The sequence below is a fragment of the Merops nubicus genome, unplaced genomic scaffold (genome assembly GCF_000691845.1).
Source record: "Merops nubicus isolate BGI_N331 unplaced genomic scaffold, ASM69184v1 scaffold3097, whole genome shotgun sequence".
NCBI classification, from domain to species: Eukaryota; Metazoa; Chordata; class Aves; order Coraciiformes; family Meropidae; genus Merops; species Merops nubicus.
Genome location: NW_008620799.1, coordinates 60,728 through 79,217, shown reverse-complemented (window position 1 = coordinate 79,217; position 18,490 = coordinate 60,728). Strand labels below are relative to the sequence as shown.

The window sequence follows — 18,490 nt, the reverse complement described above, 5'->3', positions numbered from 1 at the left end:
TATTTCAAAGTGGGTGCTAAAACCCTTCTGCTCAAAATGAAGCAAGGAGATGGTGAAACAAATTCACCACAGCTCGAGCCTCTACAGTCACTTTCTACACCCCTCACTGCCCCAAGTAGAGGCAACTCCATACTGTCACACAAAATTAAACTTTCTCTTTATTCTCCAGTCTAATGAATCATATCCACAATATGATTCTGAGGTTTAATCTGATTACGATCCTTCATATCCCACTGTAACAAATGACCCCAGCTGCCAAGCCCAGCAGTTTAATGAGATACCGTGTTGGCTACCAAAGGAGAGAGGAGATGCTTCAAACAAAAGCATTGCTTGCTCAGCCCCATCCCTGGGACACAGGGCACAGGCTGCAAGGAAGCACTTGTGCAACTAATGTCATGCTGCTTCAAGAAGAGAAGAAAACCCACCTTTCTGCAAGAGTTTTGGTGGAGAACTATGCTTTATCAGGCCAGGTGGAGGATGCCAAGTGACCAGCAGCCCTGTGAAACAAACATGATGTTTGCTGGCCCTTGGGGTCTGAACACAAGATAGAAAAAATGCAGTTTGTCTTTGCTCAGAAGTTATTACAACCAGTCTAAACAGAACAGCATGATATGTATCACATGGCAAATTAATATCTTTTTTTTTGTTAATCCAAATGCAATCAGACACATTTTTTTTCCTTCCTGCCTAGATAAGATCCACCCTTCCCCCTCTGAGCTGAAGCCATAACATAATTCCCTCTCAGCAGCTAATGGCATTCATAAATTATGCTCAAGACCTATTGTTCATTTAATCCTTTTTGCTGCTATTAACTCTGGTCACTGATCTGTTGCCTCTCCAGTCTATGGTATTTTAATGACACATCTAGAAAACAGCCAAACTCTTCAGCTTAATGGTAAAAAGCTGGATTTGTGTTACAAGGAGAGATGGCATCTTCCACAGACTCGAGGGGAAGAAGTGAGGGAGAAACACAGCCCAGAGCTGGGGGTCAGCTGGGGAGGGCAGAGAGGAACAGGCTGAGATAGACTCACTGATTCTGACCTGAGCTTGTGTCTCACTGAGATGAGGAAGCTGTTGGCTCACACACTTGGGAATTTGGTTCACTTTCAAGACAACCAGACCATGGCAAGCCTTTCAACCAGCCTCGCCAAAGGAAATCATTGATGATAGTCATTCCTCCTTTGAGGCTGCAGTTATTTTTTAAGGGAACTCGACCCTTGGGTGTGCTGTCCTCTTCATCACAGTACTAATCCATGCAGCACAGCCCCTATCTGTGTGATGTACCATTACGGGAGACTCTGACAGACCCGTTCTGGTTGTCCATGGTGAGATGAATTACACCTGGAAAAGGTGCAGAGCAGAACTGGACAGAGGTTTTATCACAGAAAAAGAGACCGAAGAAGTTTGGCATATCTAGTCACGTTCAGCTAAAGCCAAGGGAGCTTATGATTACTCTTGGTGATGGTTGCATGGACAGCAACCCCTACGGAGGGAGAACAGCAGCTTGAGTCTGTACTGGTGGAAAACCAGACAATGATGGCTGTGAACACATTTGGGCTGAAAGTTCAAAGAAAGCTCCTAATGATCTGTGTGGGTCAAAACCTCTCTGCCTGTCCAAGGAGCCAGGGTCAGGGTATCTAACCCCCTTTGAAACAGTTCTCTGGTCATTCAGGTGAAAGGACCAGAAAGAGCAGTGGGTGGATTCCATGACTAATGAGATTCCTCCCAGCTCTCTGTCCTTACTCTGTTAAACAAGATCACAGGAATCCACCATCTGATGTTCAGTTCCTTAAAAATTCTTTCTTGTGAGGACTTATTTTTTTATTTTCCTGAGCTATATTTTCTTTTTCATTCATGACTAGCTTGGAACTGGACTTCCACAAGCTCTCTTGAATTAATAAAACTCCTTCCCCAGAAAGCATTACCTGGCCCCCTTGGGTTACAGCATATGCAACCTTACCCCTCAGCTGTGTGAGTGACAAAATTGGCAACAGAAGGGGCTATGACCTGGCCTTTGCTGCTGGGGCATGGTGCAGAAGCAGATGGGTTGAAGGCTGCCTGCAGTTGCAGCAGAAGGGGTTTGACTGCTGGGGTTGATGGATAACAAATGTTACCTATCTCCTCAAGGTAACAGCAAAAAAGGGATGGGCCAGATGCAACTGAGCCATGGCTTGGGGTCAGGCTCTGGAGCACCCTACATGTAAAGTGATGCCCTGCCAGGCTGAACGAGGCTCCGTGAGTATTTCTTTGAGCTGTGGGCCTGATTCCAAGGGTGGCTTCTCTAAGAAAGGAAACAAGAAGGTATTTAGCTTTGTAATCCAGAGAACTTTAAGTTGCATGAGCTGCAGTTGTGCAGCTGGTAATTACCACCACCCAGGGGAGCCTGAGAAGATGCCATTCTTCCTTCTAATTACTACAAAGCCTTTCAATCTGATTAATTCTTTCCTAGATGCATTTCCTTGTAATTTCTGTTTGTGAGGATGGTAAGGGTAAATCAGGGAATCTTTCCCATGCAAAGTACATTCTGCACTCTCCACAGGCCTGATCTCTGGTAGCATCTGTGCATTGCTTCTGACCCATCCAGGAGATGCTTTCAATGCCAGGCTCTGAGCCTGTCCTTTCTTTCAGACCAAAGGCGTTGCTTGGAGCAGAACTAACAAATACCTGTGTCATGAGAAAAGCACCCTCTATTTCTTTGTGCTGCAACAGCTCGGGTCAGAAGATGCTTAAACACACTTGTCACCTGTAGCTCTGTCATTTTCTTTGACACAATGCATATTCCTCCAGCCAGAGAAGTCAGACCCCGAATAGGTCAAGGGCACCACACACCTCCTATGGAGATGGCAAAGGTTGGCCTGGAAGGGCAAATGGAATCTTTTACCATGTTTTGAGCATTAGTGGTGTGTCACTGTTTCATGTGACATTGCAAGGGCCTCAGATGAAAGTCCTGGCAGGGGTGTAGAAATTAAGAAATATGTTTATCCTCAAACCCAGCAATCCTAGTATTGGTAGGGAAAAAACAATATTTAGTGTGAAGGCAGAATTAGCCTATTATCTGTCACTGCCCATGTTCCAGTTTCACTCAGAGTGGCTAAGCTTCTCCCACTGGCAACACAGTTTGCAGGGTACTTCAGCTTTATTGATGGGCATCACTCCAAACTAAAGATGGAGCATAAAGGGGAGGGTAGATGGTCTGTAACAGCCTCTGTGTTCAGCTGGGTCCTGTGACATAAATGAGAGATGGCATGCACTCTGAAATTACTATTCCCACCGGATCCAAAGGGCTGGCATCAGAAAACCTGCTTAAAGACAGTATCTCTTGGGGAGGGGAGGGAACAGAAGGAGAAAAAAAGGGATACAGAGATGCCTGAGAGGTAGGCACACGTGGGAGTTACAGTCACATTGCCTTCTCAGCAGACCCGTGGCCCAGCCCCAGGGAGAGAGGGCAGGACACATGCTCTAATGGAGCAGGGTGGTGGCTATTCCCGCAAATTCCCTCCTTCCCAGAACCCTGCCTGCACTTTGACTGTCAGTGTTCTTCCCAAACCGAGTCTGTTGGGAATAACTGCAAGCCCATCTTCTGTTGCAGAAAGCAATAAATCCATATTCTGGCCCTTGGAATGGTTCCCAGAGTCCAGAGTCCGAGCCTGGCTATTTATTAGAAAGCTCTCCCATGGTCTCTTTCTTCTCTCCTTTTTGGCAATAGAATTTAGCATTAAATTAATCAACTTCATTTGTCTCAGTTCCATGATAATGAACAAGATGCTGATTTTAAGAGCAAGTGAGGTCCTGGATCCCCGTGCGTGTTTGAGAGAGACATTGCCCTCTAGTGACTCAAAAGCAGACCACGTAAAAGGAATAAACATCACGAGTTTCAGAAGGTTTTCTATGGTAGAGCAACACTTTGCAAGCTGAAGTTTCTGCTAGATGGAGAAATGGTGTCTGTGGTGAGAGCTAAGGATGCCCTGTAGCTGTAAGGTGGCGCTTAGCACCCCCCATGGGCCATCTCAGCGTCCCTTGTCCCACTTAAAGCCTCCAGCATGTGGCACGACAGTGACGGTCACACACACCTCTCATGCCAAGCCAGCAGCTAGCAACAAGCTACCTTGAACAAGCCACCTTTCAAGTACCTTGAAGAACACCCTCCGTGAGGGCTCAGCCTGAGTGCCACCACCTTGTGCAGAGGTAGCAGCAGCCATCTCGGAGCTGCTGCTCCACGTCTCCCAAAGAGCATTGCTGTACACACGCACTGCACCCCATCTCTTGTCACAAATATGCATTTTTATTTCTTCCTCTTTTGCTTATGTGAATGCTTTGGAAACGTTTGTTTTTCTTAAGTGCTGAGCTTCGTGCACATGCCAGACAGTTCCCTTTTGGCAACTGTTTGCCCCTCCGTGCTTGAAAGGCAGTAATTCAGTTAAGGAGAGAAAGCACAAAGTCACAGCCAACCATAAAGAATTATTCAAGTCAAGAATTCTCCTTTCCCTGATAGTGCCTTTGGGAGTCAGCAAATACTCATTAAAGCAATTAAAAAGAGAGGGAAAAAAGCACTCATCACATCCCTTCCAGATGCTCTGGACAAAGATGGAGCTTTTGATTAAATTTAATGTACTTCAAGAAAGTCTGTATTGGTCAAGATGCTCATTTTTTAAAAAGAAAAATTAGAGATATGAAATAAACTTATCTTGTAGCCAAAACCACATTTCAGGATAAAAAAGATATCAGTGATATCCTTTTTTGGAGGAAAACCTTGGAATAAAGGCATGATTTTGCAGTCAGGCTGGATGTATCAGTGAAAAGCTACTTGCAGAAATTTTACTGTGATAAGAAATGCAACAAGTACACTAAGCAAGGGTTTTTTAGCAGAGTCCTCCTGTACAACTCTCCCACTGCCACAAAAACTGCCTTCTGAAAAATCCCCTACATACCCAACCAGACCTGTACTGGGTGATATAAGGTAGTATGTAGTATACCTCAAACCTGTCTCTGAGATGGAATTATTTCTTGTATTCACCTACTTCAATGAACGTATTATTTCCTCCTTCAAAGTGTTTCCCTCACCCTTTGCTGGGGGCCAGCTGTCATGTCTTGCTGTTCTGGAGAAAAAGCTGTGGGTGGTTCCTGTGCCTTTGTGGTCAGCAGCAACGTATCTTCCAGGGCAAATCTTTAGTTTTATATGGGCAGGATGATATTCCCTGCCAGGGCAGATGCTCGCTGATGCATTTGCCTGTGTATCAACAAGAAGAGAGAAAGGGGGAAAAAAAAAAAGATGAGAGTTGGCTCAAGCAGGGGTCCATCATTCTGTGCTTACTTACTGGCCTTGCTGCTTCATTCCTGGCCGTGAGAGGCTGGTGCCATGGCAGACCAGCAGTACATCTCACCTTGTGGCTCCAGAGCACATGGTTCATGCCCACGATTTCACTTCACAGCAGGCTGTCAACTGCAGAAACTGGTGACTCTGATATGCAGCTGCAGCCAAGTCAAGATATCACCACTAGAACACTTTTTCTCCTGGCTACAAAGGGAGATAAATTCAACAGCCACAACTAAAGCCCAAATGGACTGTGCATCAGAGCAGTAAAATATCAGACCTGGGATTAGGAGCCCTGAACATTTTTTTCTGTCCTTTTTCAAGTGCTTTTGCCCTACTCCAATTTCAGAAGCTAGCCTTTCGACAAAGCCAAGACAAAACAGGAGATGTCACTTCATAGTGACAGCTGCCTGACTCTGCTCTGCAGATTAGCATCTCTTTGGTCTTTACAGAAACAGTGCTCACCAGAAACAGGAAAGCCATGCGTTAGTGGGGGATGCCATCACAAAGCTTCCACTTGTGCCCCATTTAGAAATGAGCCTGAAGAACAAAGGTTTAGCCAGAGAAGTTACCTGTTCAAAACAGTTCCACACAATGCAGTTACCCATGTGGGAAGGCGAGTTGGAGGGTATTCCCAGGTCCTGAGCAAAGAGGGTGCCAGTTTCATGGTAAAGTCAAATCTGCACACAGTGGGATCTGCTGCAGGAGACCAGTACAAGAATGACCTCACAGTGGGGAATCCTGCCTGACCTGTATCTTCTCTGCTAAAGAATTAACTGTAGAAGAAAGCCTGGCCCTACACTTGGGCAAAGGATAAGGAAGCTAATAGAATAGAAAATAGAATAGAAAAGGAAATAGAACTACTTCAGTTCAAAGGGACCTACAACGATTATCTAGTCCAACTGGCTGACCAAGCTAAAGCATGCTATAAAGGGCACTGTCGAAATGCCTCTTAACCACTAACAGGTTTGGGGCATTGAGCACCTCTCTAGGAAGCCTGTTCCAGTGTTTGACCACCCTCCTGGTGAAGAAATGCTTCCTAATGTCCAGTCTAAACCTCCCCCGATGCAGCTTTGAACTATTCCCACATGTCCTGTCACTGGACCCCAGGGAGAAGAGCTCAGCACCTCCCTCTCCACTTGCCCTCCTCAGGGAGCTGTAGAGAGCAATGAGGTCACCCCTCAGCCTCTTTTTCTCCAAAGCAGACAAACCCAAAGTCCTTAACTGTTCCTTATAGCAGCTCTCCTTCCAGTCCTTCCACAGCTTTGTAGCCCTCCGTTGGACACATTCAAGCATCTTTGAAGATCTAGTGCACATTTAGTGTGCTGTGTTGGATGCCCCCCAGGATGCCCTCTCGGCTGCCAGGGCACGGGGCTGACTCGTACTGAGCTGCTGCCCACCAGCACCCCCAGGGCCCTTTCTGCAGGGCTGCTCCCCAGCCACTCCACTCCCAGTTCACACTTGTGCCTGGCCTTACTCCATCCCAGGGGCAGAATCCTGCATTTGGACTTGCTGAATTTCATCCCATTAATCACAGCCCTTTGCTCCAATCTCTCTAGAGCCCTCTGCAAGGCTTCTTGTCCCCTGAGAGAGTCAACAGCACCTCCCAGTCTGGCATCATCAGTAAACTTGCTAATGGTGAATTCAACTCCTGCAACCAGATTGTTGATAAATATATCTGACTGAACTGGCCCTAGAACTGAACCCTGGGAACACCACTGGTGAGCAGTCACCACCCAGATGTGGCCCCATTCACTGCTACCCTTTGTGCTCTGCCCTTCAGCCAGCTCTTCACTCAGTGCACTGTGAACCTGCTCACCCCACATCTGGGCAGCCTGCCCAGAAGGATGCTCTGATGGACAATATCAAAAGCCTTACATAAAATAAATAAATAAAAAAAAAAAACAAACACAAAACCTACATCTAGTGCCTTCTCTTCATCCCCTGGGTGGGTGACCTTATCATAGAAGGACATGAGATTAGTTAAACAAGACTTTCCCTTTGTGAGCTCATGCTGAGAGTGCCTGATGATTTTATTATTCTTTAAATGCCCAGTATTGTCTTCTTCACAATTTTTCCAGGGACTGAGACTAACAGGTCTGTAGTTCTCTGGATTCTTCCCTCACATCCTTTTCCAGAGACTGGAATCACATTGGCTAGCTTCAAGTCAGCAGAGACATTCCTAGACTCCCACCACCTTTGGTAGGTGACCAAGAGGGGTCCTGCCCAAACACCCACTAGCTCCTTCAGTACTCTGGGACAAAGCCCATCAGGCGCCATGAACTTGGGCCATACTCCTGGTGTACGAAATGAAGCCAGAAAGCAGGGTCTGAGCTAAGGCTGCATGGTTAGACCAGGATGTGACACAAGGGGGAGATGCTCTGCCACGGATGGTCATCTGGCAGGCCAGTCTCTGCAGCAGCTCCCTGGAGTACTGGCTGCAAATCCTATTTCTGACACCTCCCTTGGGGAGGGAGAGACTTACTTTCCTGCGTAGGTATAAGAAAACAAAAAGCCCACTTTGGTTTAGTTTCAGTGATTTAATAATGTTAAACCAAACATTCATTATACTCATTCTAGAACTCTGTTCTTTTGAAACACTAAAGCTGATTTTCTTTTTAAACATCCATAATATTAAAAGCACTGGGAGTTTTGGAGCTAACAGGCTTTGAAAACATTCTCCTTCTGTACACCACCCAAAAATACGTGGGTGCTAACAACTAGGGAAAGCCCTGCCTCTCCTCCAGCCTGCTGGATGAAGCCAGGGGCAGGAATGAAATCTGCTCTGGCAAAGCCTCCTGGTTGTATGGCACTAGCACAACTGGCAAAGGCAAACGTGAAGAAAACATATTTGAAGCAACTGGAATTAAAATGGAAGTGGAGGAGAGAAAAATGAGGAGGAGGCAAAACCCATCGATCCTCCTTTTGCTTCCCGAGAGCTATTCAACACTAGCAGTTTGATTAGCTTTGTACTAGAGCAAGATCCCATCTAATTGGAGGTGGAGGCATCAAAGTGCCCCTGAGAAAGCCTCCAGCTTCAGTAGACTTTAGAAATGTTCCCCTGCTCTTCTGCAGAGCTGGCCTATGAGGTAAGCAGCAAATTAAGCCCACTGTCCTTGTGAGAAAGGGGGAGGCAGCAACAATACATGTGCTAGGTTACTCAGCCAGCAGGCAGCAGAGCGAGGCTTTGCACCATCCATCTGCTTAGGTGCCACGAGAGTAGAGACAGAAGAAGGCAGTTGCCTGCTCTGACTGACACCGAAAGTCGGATTTCAGTGGTGGTGGCTTCCAGGCAGACTGTCACTGTTGAAAGTGAATTAGATCAGCTGGGCATCAAGCAATACCTCCCAGCAGTTTTCACCGCCCACTGCTGCCAGCTCGACACTTCTCTTTCACACTGCGTGTGCCAACTGTCTTAGAAAGCCAGCTGCAACATCTGCTGGAAGGACAAGAACAGCCACAGGTGGGGAAAGGAGGCAGGCTATCAGCTCAGGGTTAGAGCGAGGACACCTTTCCTGCCTTAGTCCAGGCAGAAGACAGGGTTCTCCAAGAAGACTGCGAGCTTGCTGGCCACCACGTCCAGGTCACTGGTGTTGGCATATTTGAGCAGGTTGGTGTTCTTGACAAAGTAATGCTTGAGGAAGTGCTGGCTTACACACTTGTGCAGCTTCTGTACCAGCCTCAGGAAGGCTTCGTGGAAGCAGCGCCAATCCTTGGTGCGTGGGTATTTTTCACACGTCCAGAATAGCACTGTCTGCAAGAAGCAGATGGGAAAGAAGAGGTGTTAGAGGTTCTGTCGAGGGCTCACACAGCTTACTAAGGCAGTTTTAGTGCTGGTAAATGGCTGACAGCCTTGTAAATCAGAGATACTTGCACTGCTATCTCCCTGTGTTAACATTTCTTCTCTGGGAACCAGCCAGAGTGACTCTGACATGCCTGGTTAGGATCTCTCGCCTGAGGAGCCCCACTCCATTGACTGCAGGAGGAGCCCAAAGAAAATGGTCTTGCTGAAATAGTCTTAACCTGCTTGCCATCCTGCTCTGTAGGAATGCCAGGCATCTCAGGCTGTAGAAAATGGCCTGTTATACAAGTGGAGTAGCCAGTAGGTGTAAGGATGGAGAGACTAAATCAGACTAAATCTGTGCTGGAGATGCACATAGATCTGCACCCCAAACAGACTGAGATTCCAAGCAACTATTGCAGGTGCAGGGCATGCGTTCTGGCCAAGCAGAGCCTGTTTTTTTTGTGACAAGTGACACTTATGAGTTTATTTTGTCTGATTTTACATTTGAGAAATCCATAGTTAAAATAATAAAATCCATATGATGATTACTCTTATCGTATTATTTTTTAATTATTAAGGTATTATAGTAGAGTATATAGAGTCCACAGTGAGGTGGATTAAGAACTGGCTGAACAACAGAGATGAGTGGAGCAGAGTCTAGTTGGAGGCCTGTAGCTCATGGCATTTTTAAGGGTCAGTACTGGGTCCAGTCTTGTTCTACATATTTGTCAATGACCTGGATGAAGGGACAGAGAGTACCCTCAGCAAGTTGGCTGATGATACAAAACTGAGAGGAGTGTCTCACACAGGGCAGGGCTGTGCTGCCACTCAGTGAGACCTGGACAGGCTGGAGAGCTGGGTGGAGTGGAACCTAGTGAAGTTCTACAGGTGCAAGTACAGGGAAGAATAACCCTGGGGAAGAATAATCCCATGCACCAATACAGGTTAGGGGTGGACCTGCTGGGAGTCCTGGTGGACAACAGGTTAACTGGAGCCAGCAGTGTGCTCTTGTGGCCAAGAAGGCCAATGGTATTCTGGGGTGCTTTAAGAAGAGTGTGACTGGCAGGTCAAGGGAGGTTCTCCTTCCCCTCTACTCTTCCCTAGTGAGGTCCCAAAGTAGTGAGTACTTTGTCCAGTTCTGGGATCCCCAGTTCCAGAGAGACAAAACTACTGGAGAGAGTCCCGTGGAGAGCTACAAAGCTGATGGGGGATTGGAACATATCTCTTCTGAGGAAAGGCTGAGACCTGGGGCTGTTTGGCCTGGAGAAGAGAAGACTGAGAGGGGGTCTTATCAATGTTTAAAAATATCTACAGGGTGGGTGTCAAGAGGAGGGGGCCAGTCTCTGGTGGTCCCCAGTGATAGGACAAGGGACAATGGTTGTAAACTAGAACATGGGAAGTTCCATCTAAACATAAGTAAAAATTTCTTTACTGGGAGTGTGATGGAGCACTGGAGCAGGCTGGCCAGAGAGGCTGGGGAGTCTCATTCTCTGGAGACTTTCAAAATCTACCTGGACATGATCCTGTGCAACCTGATCTAGGGGAACCCACTTTATTAGAGGGTTGGACTAGATGATCTTCAGATGTCCCTTCCAAACCCTACCATTCTATGAGTCTGTGATTATTTATGTTGCATTTTTCAGACTTTCCCACAACAAAGAAAAATTTTCTGGAGGTACTTACTCTTACTGTACCAAAAAAAAGCTATACTAACTGCCCTGATCAACCTGAAATTGGTTTTTAAACTACAAAGTTACCCAGTTCCTTACTATCCTCTGAATCCCAATTTTCTTTTGCAGATTCAGCAACCTAAAAAGAGACTCACAGACACTGTGAGTTGTGGCTGAACTACTGCCTTCAACTCCTCCGTGTCTTCAGAGGTAAAATTTAATCAAAATAAACCACACTCTTCTGGATTGCCTGGTCTGTTTTTTTCCTCCAGTAGGCCTTGCAATAGTTGTATTGCTGACAAATTTCTTCTCAGATAGCTTTTCAAATGTGAACCATTTCTGTTCACAGCTGCAAAAACCACAAAGACTTATTTTTGATGTTGTCAGGGAACAATAGATATAGTGAGGTATTCAAGCTGTAATTTGGTGAGAGCTACTCCTTGGAGATTTGCAGAGCAGTTATCTTTTGTCACACTGTTCTGGTTTGGGTTAGAACAGAACTGATTCTGTTCAGTGGTTTTACTTTTCAGCTCAGTCTCTTCTAAGCAGCTCCACTTGCTGATGTTAATGGCTTATTTTCACAGACAGTGTCTGCTTCTAGCAGTGATAACGCTTGATGTTTGGAGTTGCTACCAAGGACTGGTGTGCAGACCAAGGTACCTGCTAAAGCTTCTGTACCAAGAGTGGGGGAGTGCCAAAAGTAAAAGGCTGCATCTGTGAGGAGAAGTGGCCAGGACAGGTGACCCTAAACAACCAGCAAGGTATTCCATCACATATACATCATATTCAGTATACAGCTGAGGGATCACAAGGATTAAGCTCTCTTCTTCAATGGCTGGCAGTGGAGCACTCTGTCCCTTCTGCCTTCAATCCTTATCCTTGTGTTCCTGAATTCAGTTCCAGAACCCAGCTCTTGAATCTGGTTCCTGTCTGCTGCTGAGTCTGATCTGGGACTTCCCAGTGCCTAACACTGTCAGTGGTGACAGTGACATCATTAACATCAGGAGGCTTCAATATTGGGTTTGTATGTATTTATATATATTTCATTTTATTGTTGTAATTTTCATTAAAGCTGTTTTGATTTTCTTTTCCAATCCATAAGTCTCTCTCCCTTATCCTTTTCTCTTCCCCTTTAGGATGGGAGAGGGGTTAACAGACATCATCCCTCATTTGTCTCATGCCCAGGCCAGCTTCTGAACCTCAACACACACTAAAACTACTTCAGAAAGAGCCATGGACAGCAGTTGCAGTGAAGTTTCTGGAGGCAAGGAAAATAGCACTGCTCTTCCACTCTGGTGCCAAACAAATGATCTATTCCCAGCATTTCCTGAACTTCCCCTAACTGCCAGCTGTCTACCAGAGCCATGGAGTTGGCTTTCAAAAAGTGCCTAGTTCTCTTCAGACTTCCTGATCTTGAACTCCATTCCTATGGAAGTAAGCATAATGAATGCACTTACTCAGTCCTCTAAGGCTTTCATAACTTCTGGAAGAAAGATTTCCTCTGTCAGAGAGGGCCTTTTTCATGTGGAGTCTCGTTTAATCACAATTTTTAGATACCTCAGGCAATGGAAACCTAATAATGTGAAAAAACCTAACGCTGAGCTTCTCCTTAGCTGTTGATTTCTCAGCTGACTGGATTTTTCTCTGTTTTTTTTTTTTTTTTCTCCACATAAGTAATGTTGAAGCATTCCTTCTGTCTGGTAAACCAATCCTCTCTTGGAGTAAAAGAACTGAAGCACTTCTAAAGAGCTTTTTATCTTGATCAAGAGTCCAAGCAACAGCACTTTCTGCACCACTTCTTGAGCCAGAGAGAGAGGTTACTAATGGTTAAATGGTTTTTCACTTTCTCCTACCTATGACAGTTTTTCCACCAGGTTGTTCTTACAGGCATCAAGGAGTTTGACATTCTGCTAAGGTATGATCAGCTTTGTCAGCTCTTTTTTTTTGACTCCATCTTGACTTAGAGTAGTCCTATGTCTATAATAGCATTGATGGTCACAATTTTTTCTTTAGGAGAAATCTTGGCATTTTATCTGGTTTTGAACACCAAAAGATCAGTAACTACTCTGGAAGCCTGGTGGCTTGAGGCTTCAAGGTGGAAGAAGAACAGCCTCTTCCTGGCAGCTCCAGGAGGATGGAGAGGCAGAAAACAGGAATGCTCTACTGTCTGATAAATGGTGCTGCCTGTGATCCATCAGTGTCTGACCTGCCAGATGCAGGGACACAGCCATAGCAGAACCTTCTGGCTCTTCTTCACAAGTGATGTTTGAAGCCATTTTGAACCCTGAAGTATGTGCAGGGAGAATCTTACCACCCTTTTACCTCTTTCTTCCCACTCCCGCTGAAACAAGACCAAATCTGTAGTTTGCACCTCGTTCATGAAGTAATGCTCACCTAAGAGAATTTTGTTTGGTGCACATCTACAAGGACAAATGCATGATTTCCCTCCAGATAGATAGGTAGATAAAGCTGAGACAGTCAAGAAGCAGGAGGTAACTGTGCAATTAAAGATGATATGACAATGCCTATGTGAAATCAAAACAGAGCAGAGGCCTCAACTCTAACATTATTTATGTTGCTGCAATCATCATGTTCCAACGGCCTTTAGGTTCTTGTTGAAATTTGGAACACGTATTTACTGAACTTCTTGCCACTGTAAAACAATGAAATGCAGCTTTGACAATTACCTTAGAAGTTAATTAGATGGCACAGTGATTTACACCATGGTATTTTGAGATTACTGGATGGAAGCCATTGCAACAGAGACTGTATCTTGATATCATGGTGATGCCTACCTGAAGGTGATAAGATGTGATGACAGGCTTATTTCCAGCACACCAGACATCTTCCTTCATCTGCCTCATGACCCTGAAGCACTTCATTCGACAACCACCATCTTCATCGAGTCCTTCCATGAGCACGTGCTCGGCACGGGAGAAGCATAGCTGCCAGTGATAATTGGAGCGGGCCAAAAGGTCAAAACCAAGCGACTGTGAACAAAAGGGGAAGTGTGACACCAGAGCAGAGGCAAACTTCTCTGAGCATCACAGAGATGTTACAAAAAGGATGGGCGACATCTCTCAACGTGTATCCTGAACAGGGTTAGCAGAGGCAGCAAACACGAGCCACGTTCCCATCCTAACTCTTTGTTGAGAAAATATGCAATTTGTTTTGTTTCCCTGTGTGCTGATATCAGTTGCTCCCAGGAGAACCATCTCTAGAGCCACTAGGTACAGTACCAGCAGTGCTACTAAAGCAGATCCAGCAGGCACTTTGCCATAGAGGAGCAGATCATGCATGAGAGGGAAGCAGGACTGGAAGGTGGAACTGGACCAGCAAGAATATGGCAACTGGGGCCAAACTTGAGTGCCAGAATCCAGCCCTGAGCATTGTAAGGAAAGATGGGATCAGGCCAGAGTGCAACCTGCATGACAGGAGCCCGTTTGCAGAAGACTCACATGAGGCAAAGCACAACAGCAAGAAGGATGCATGTCAGCACTGAGCTACACAGGCAGAGCTGTGTGCAAGGGACTTGTGCAATAAAAAGTTAAGTCAGTTTTTTTTTCCATAGAATTCACCACTGTAAGGGGGTGTCCTGGTTTCAGCTGGAATAAAGCTTATTTTTTTCCTAGTAGCTGTTACAGTGCTGTGTTTTGGATTTAGCATGAGAATATTGTTGATAGCACACTGATGTTTTAGTTGTTGCTAAGCAGTGTTTATACAAAGTCAAGGACTTTTCAGCTTCTCAAACTGCCTTAGCAGCAGAGGCTGAAGGTGCACAAGAAGCTGGGAGGGGGCACAAGGACAGCTGACCCAAATGAGCCAGAGGAGTATTCCATGCTATGTGGAATCATGCCCAGTATGTAAACTGGGAGGAGCTGGCTGGGAGACACCATGGCTCATGAATGGGCTGTGCAGGTGCTGAGCAATTGTACTGTGTATTGTATATTCTATTATTATTACTTTCCCTTACTTTTCTGTTGTGTTCAACTGTCTTTATCTCACCCCATGAATTTTATGGGTTGTTCATTTTTGTTTCTTTTTTCTCCAATTTTCTCCCATGTCCCACTAGGACCAGTAAAATCTGACAGAATACTTTGAAATGCCACTTCTCTAGAATACACCTTCCAACCATGCTGTTGCCTGCCATAACCCCACAGTCCTTCATTTGAGAAACCACTTGTCATGCACCCGTGAGGTGAATTCCAGCACAAAGTCAATAATACTTTTTATGTTGTTCACCTTGATGCACTGCACTTTTTCCTGGGAAGGCCAACGTTTAAGGCAACGAGGCCACCGGGCTTTCTCGGGCCAGCAAGTTGGAATCTCCACAGCAGGGACCAGCTCCACCTCAACCTGGGATTCTGATGTCTCCACAGCCAGCCGGACCACGGAGCTGAAGCTCTCTAGCATTGTCACTTTACCTGTAAAGGGACATCAAAAGAAGATAATAAAGAAAAGGTCCTTTTCCACAAGCCAAGCAAAGGGCTGTCAAGGACCTTGCAGTTCTGTTGTTCTGTCTTAACACTTTCTCTTCAGTGTCATAAGCAGAAGAGAAGAAAAAAAATATCATCTCAATCTCCCCTAAGGAATGAGAAAAGGAAGATGATGAAGGAACAACTAAGATCTCAGTTAACACCCAATTACCTTGCTTTTGTTTTTCTTTGTGTGTCCTCTTAAATCCTAGGACCAGCTTCTTGAAAATACATATAGACAACTAGTGCAACTTAACATTTCTAATGGTACAGTACAACAGGAGGATCACTGCAGATTAGAGGGGACCAGATGAGCACTTAATATATAAAGTTCTCCCTATTCTTTCAGAGAACACATGATCAGACCAAATAAATTACTTTTGCCAGTTGTTCAGAATGTTTTGTGGGGTATCCGTAAGTTTTGTTTCTGGAGATGCATTTGCACAGACAGAAAACAATGCCAGAATTTATGGCTTGTTGTGTAGAGCAGTCATACCAAAAGGGCTAACTGCTGGCCTCAGTGGGACAGCTGAGTGTCAAAAAGTGTCAGTTCCACGGGGATTTGGAGGAAAGAAGTTTCCTCGGTGAAAGAAGAGTGGCTCATCTCTAAGAACAACGTTTTCTAAGAGAGCAGAAAGGAATGAAAGCTGCAACTAATAAACTTAGTGAGATGCTTCCTGATGGTCCAGCTATGTTCATGGTAGAAGTTTCTAACCCCAGCTTTCCCTGGCACTCTGGCAGGATCACTGTCCCTTCAGCTTTGTCCGCTGAGCCAATTCTGTGATCATGATCTAACCCACTGAAGTAAAAAACAAAAGATCACGAAAACCAGGTTAAATAGTAGTGTCTTAACCCATCTCATTCTCACTGGCATGGGCTAAGGAGCAGTTCCACAAGGAACCCACACAACAGACTCGAAGGGACAGTGATGAGCATCTTCTACTCTCACAGAGGAAATAATCTGCTTATTCCCAATGGTAATTTAGGATGTCCTCTGGGAAGTGCAGGGGTGAATAACCTTGCAAATACTGGAGTCCACCCCAGCCAGAACTTTATAATCCTCAGTAAAATCTGCATGTCATTTCTCTGCTGAGCCAAGCCTGGCACCAAAACAGGAACTGTACTACTCCTAAGCCCTCAGCAGGGACCCCTAGTAGCTGACAAGCACTGGAGCAGCTACGGTGTCAGCCTGTAAGTATGTTCACTGCATTTCTAAAACCATTACAGCCATGCTACCTGTTTTGTCACCAATGAAAAATGACATACTCCAAAAACTCTGGTTTTGCTAGTGCTCAAAGGATTAGAAATTATGGAGCAATGAAATCAGGGATTTTTTTATTTTTTTTTCTGTAACTTCAGTTGTACTGTGGGATGAAGGAAGTTCATTCTTCAGAGAAATGTACAACAGTGGTAATTACTCCTCCTGATTTCATCTTAGCTCGTCTCCTCTGTGTAAATATTATCCCAGCTGGCCTTACAAAAAAAGGCATCAGAATCACCAGCCCAAACATCACTCCAGGGGTCCCTTAGAAGTACCTTTCCTGGCTCAACAGCTTGATGTACTGCTGCTAGACACAATGGCAGGGTTTCACTTCAACACAATGACTTTCACATAAGTAAACCCTCAGATGCAAGTCCATTCCATCTGGACTTTTCTGTGAACTTCAGTTGTGAAATTTCATTCCCATCAACTTTTCCATTTCTATGGTAACAAATATTTCCTGGAAGAATGCAGTGACCTAGCTGAGCTTGACTTTAACATGTTTTCTCTCTTGAGACTAAAATTTGAAGTGCAGCCAGGTGAGTGGAAATGGCACCATTTCTCTGGAATACAGAAGACCCATTTCTGGCTGCTGCTGAGCAAAGTCATCCTGGAAACATGCTATAAGAAGATGTGCCATAGTCTGGATTTGATCATGTCACAATATCTTAATAGGAAAAGAAAGACATAGTCCACTTAGCTTGGATGAAGCCAAGTGCTCATTAGCTGAAGCCTTTAACATGCCTCTAGGACACTAAGAATTAAGCATCACTGTTCAGGCAGCATCTTGCTACAGATGTTGCAGCTACGAAGGCTCATGGCACGCACCACCGATGCACTGTGTCAGGGATCAGCACTTCAGTATAAATAGCCACAGGAAATAAACAGGCGTTCTGGATTGCTCAGACAGTGATAAGCACCACTTCTGAAACCAAACATCCCAAGTCCAGTGCTGCTGAACAGGACTGGAGTGGCCTGGACACTGGGGAAAAGAGCACTTGTCCAACAGACTTTGCTTAAGTATAAGTCCTTCCACTTAGTTCCCACCACCTCACGCTGGAAAGCTATGGGCAGCTAAAGTTTCCCCAGAGCATTATCTGCCCTATACACATCTTCTAGCACTTTCACTTCAGACTTATGCACCTTCCCTGTGTCCATTTTTCCTGTACGATCTTCTTTGATAGTCTAGATGTATTGAGGAGCTGTAGTAGAAAAATATTTTTTCCAAAACAAATTCCTAAATGTTCTGAAAATTGGGGATGCATCGTGGTTGAACTGTAAGGGTGATGTTGCTGGAGACAGTCCCTGAATTCCTGAGAAAGGAGCAAAATTTTAGATATAAATAGCCCAAGAACTACTTCTAGCAGAGGACTTTAGAGCCCTAATGGCTCAATGGTTGGACTTGATGATCTTGAAGTTCCCTTCCAACCTAAAGGATTCTATGATTCTATCTTCAGTGCAGGTCTACCTGCATCACTGCAATGGGCTAAAGGCTCCCTGATTTTGGAGGAGTTTGGTCTTTATTCAACTCTGATCATGTGAGACAAAAACACTTTGTGTGTGTGATGGTTTCCCTTTATCATCTGAAGAAGACAGCCAGTTCCCCTTATACCTGACCCCACTACACTCACTGGAGAGGTTACAGGAGATAATCGACTTCTCCACCAGCTCCCGGAAGACGATAAGGACTTTGGCTGGAACGAGATCACCTTCGACGTTCACATCCTTCTCATGCCACTGCTGAAGGGTTTTTGAGAACTGCTCCACCTCTAGCCATTGATGCAATTCCTCAGGGTCCCGCACGGAGGAGAGGAGCTTGGCCCCCTGCACGGTGTAATAGCGCCAGTGCCGTACCTGGCACTCCCTGTACCCGCTCAGGCCACGCAGGGGCACTGTGATGAGGAACTGGCTGGGTGCTAAGACCTAGGAGAGTTCAGAGAGATGAGAGAGCAGAAAAGGGCAGATCCATGATCCTGAAGCAAGGGAAAG

The 18,490-nt window shown here is 45.4% G+C and overlaps 1 protein-coding gene across 1 annotated transcript in view; it reads right to left on the bottom strand.

The window, feature by feature from the left end:
* Nucleotides 1-8,750: 8,750 nt before the first annotated feature.
* Nucleotides 8,751-18,490, bottom strand: part of MAB21L3 (mab-21-like 3 (C. elegans)) — a 16,463-nt gene continuing 6,723 nt past the window's right edge. Inside the window, exons 3-6 of the mRNA XM_008944206.1 lie at nt 18,133-18,424; nt 15,008-15,189; nt 13,561-13,755; nt 8,751-9,065 (exon numbers count right to left, since the gene is read on the bottom strand). Of these exons, the coding sequence (XP_008942454.1) occupies nt 8,832-9,065; nt 13,561-13,755; nt 15,008-15,189; nt 18,133-18,424 (903 nt within the window). The 3' untranslated portion in view covers nt 8,751-8,831. The remainder of the gene's footprint in view (nt 9,066-13,560; nt 13,756-15,007; nt 15,190-18,132; nt 18,425-18,490) is intronic.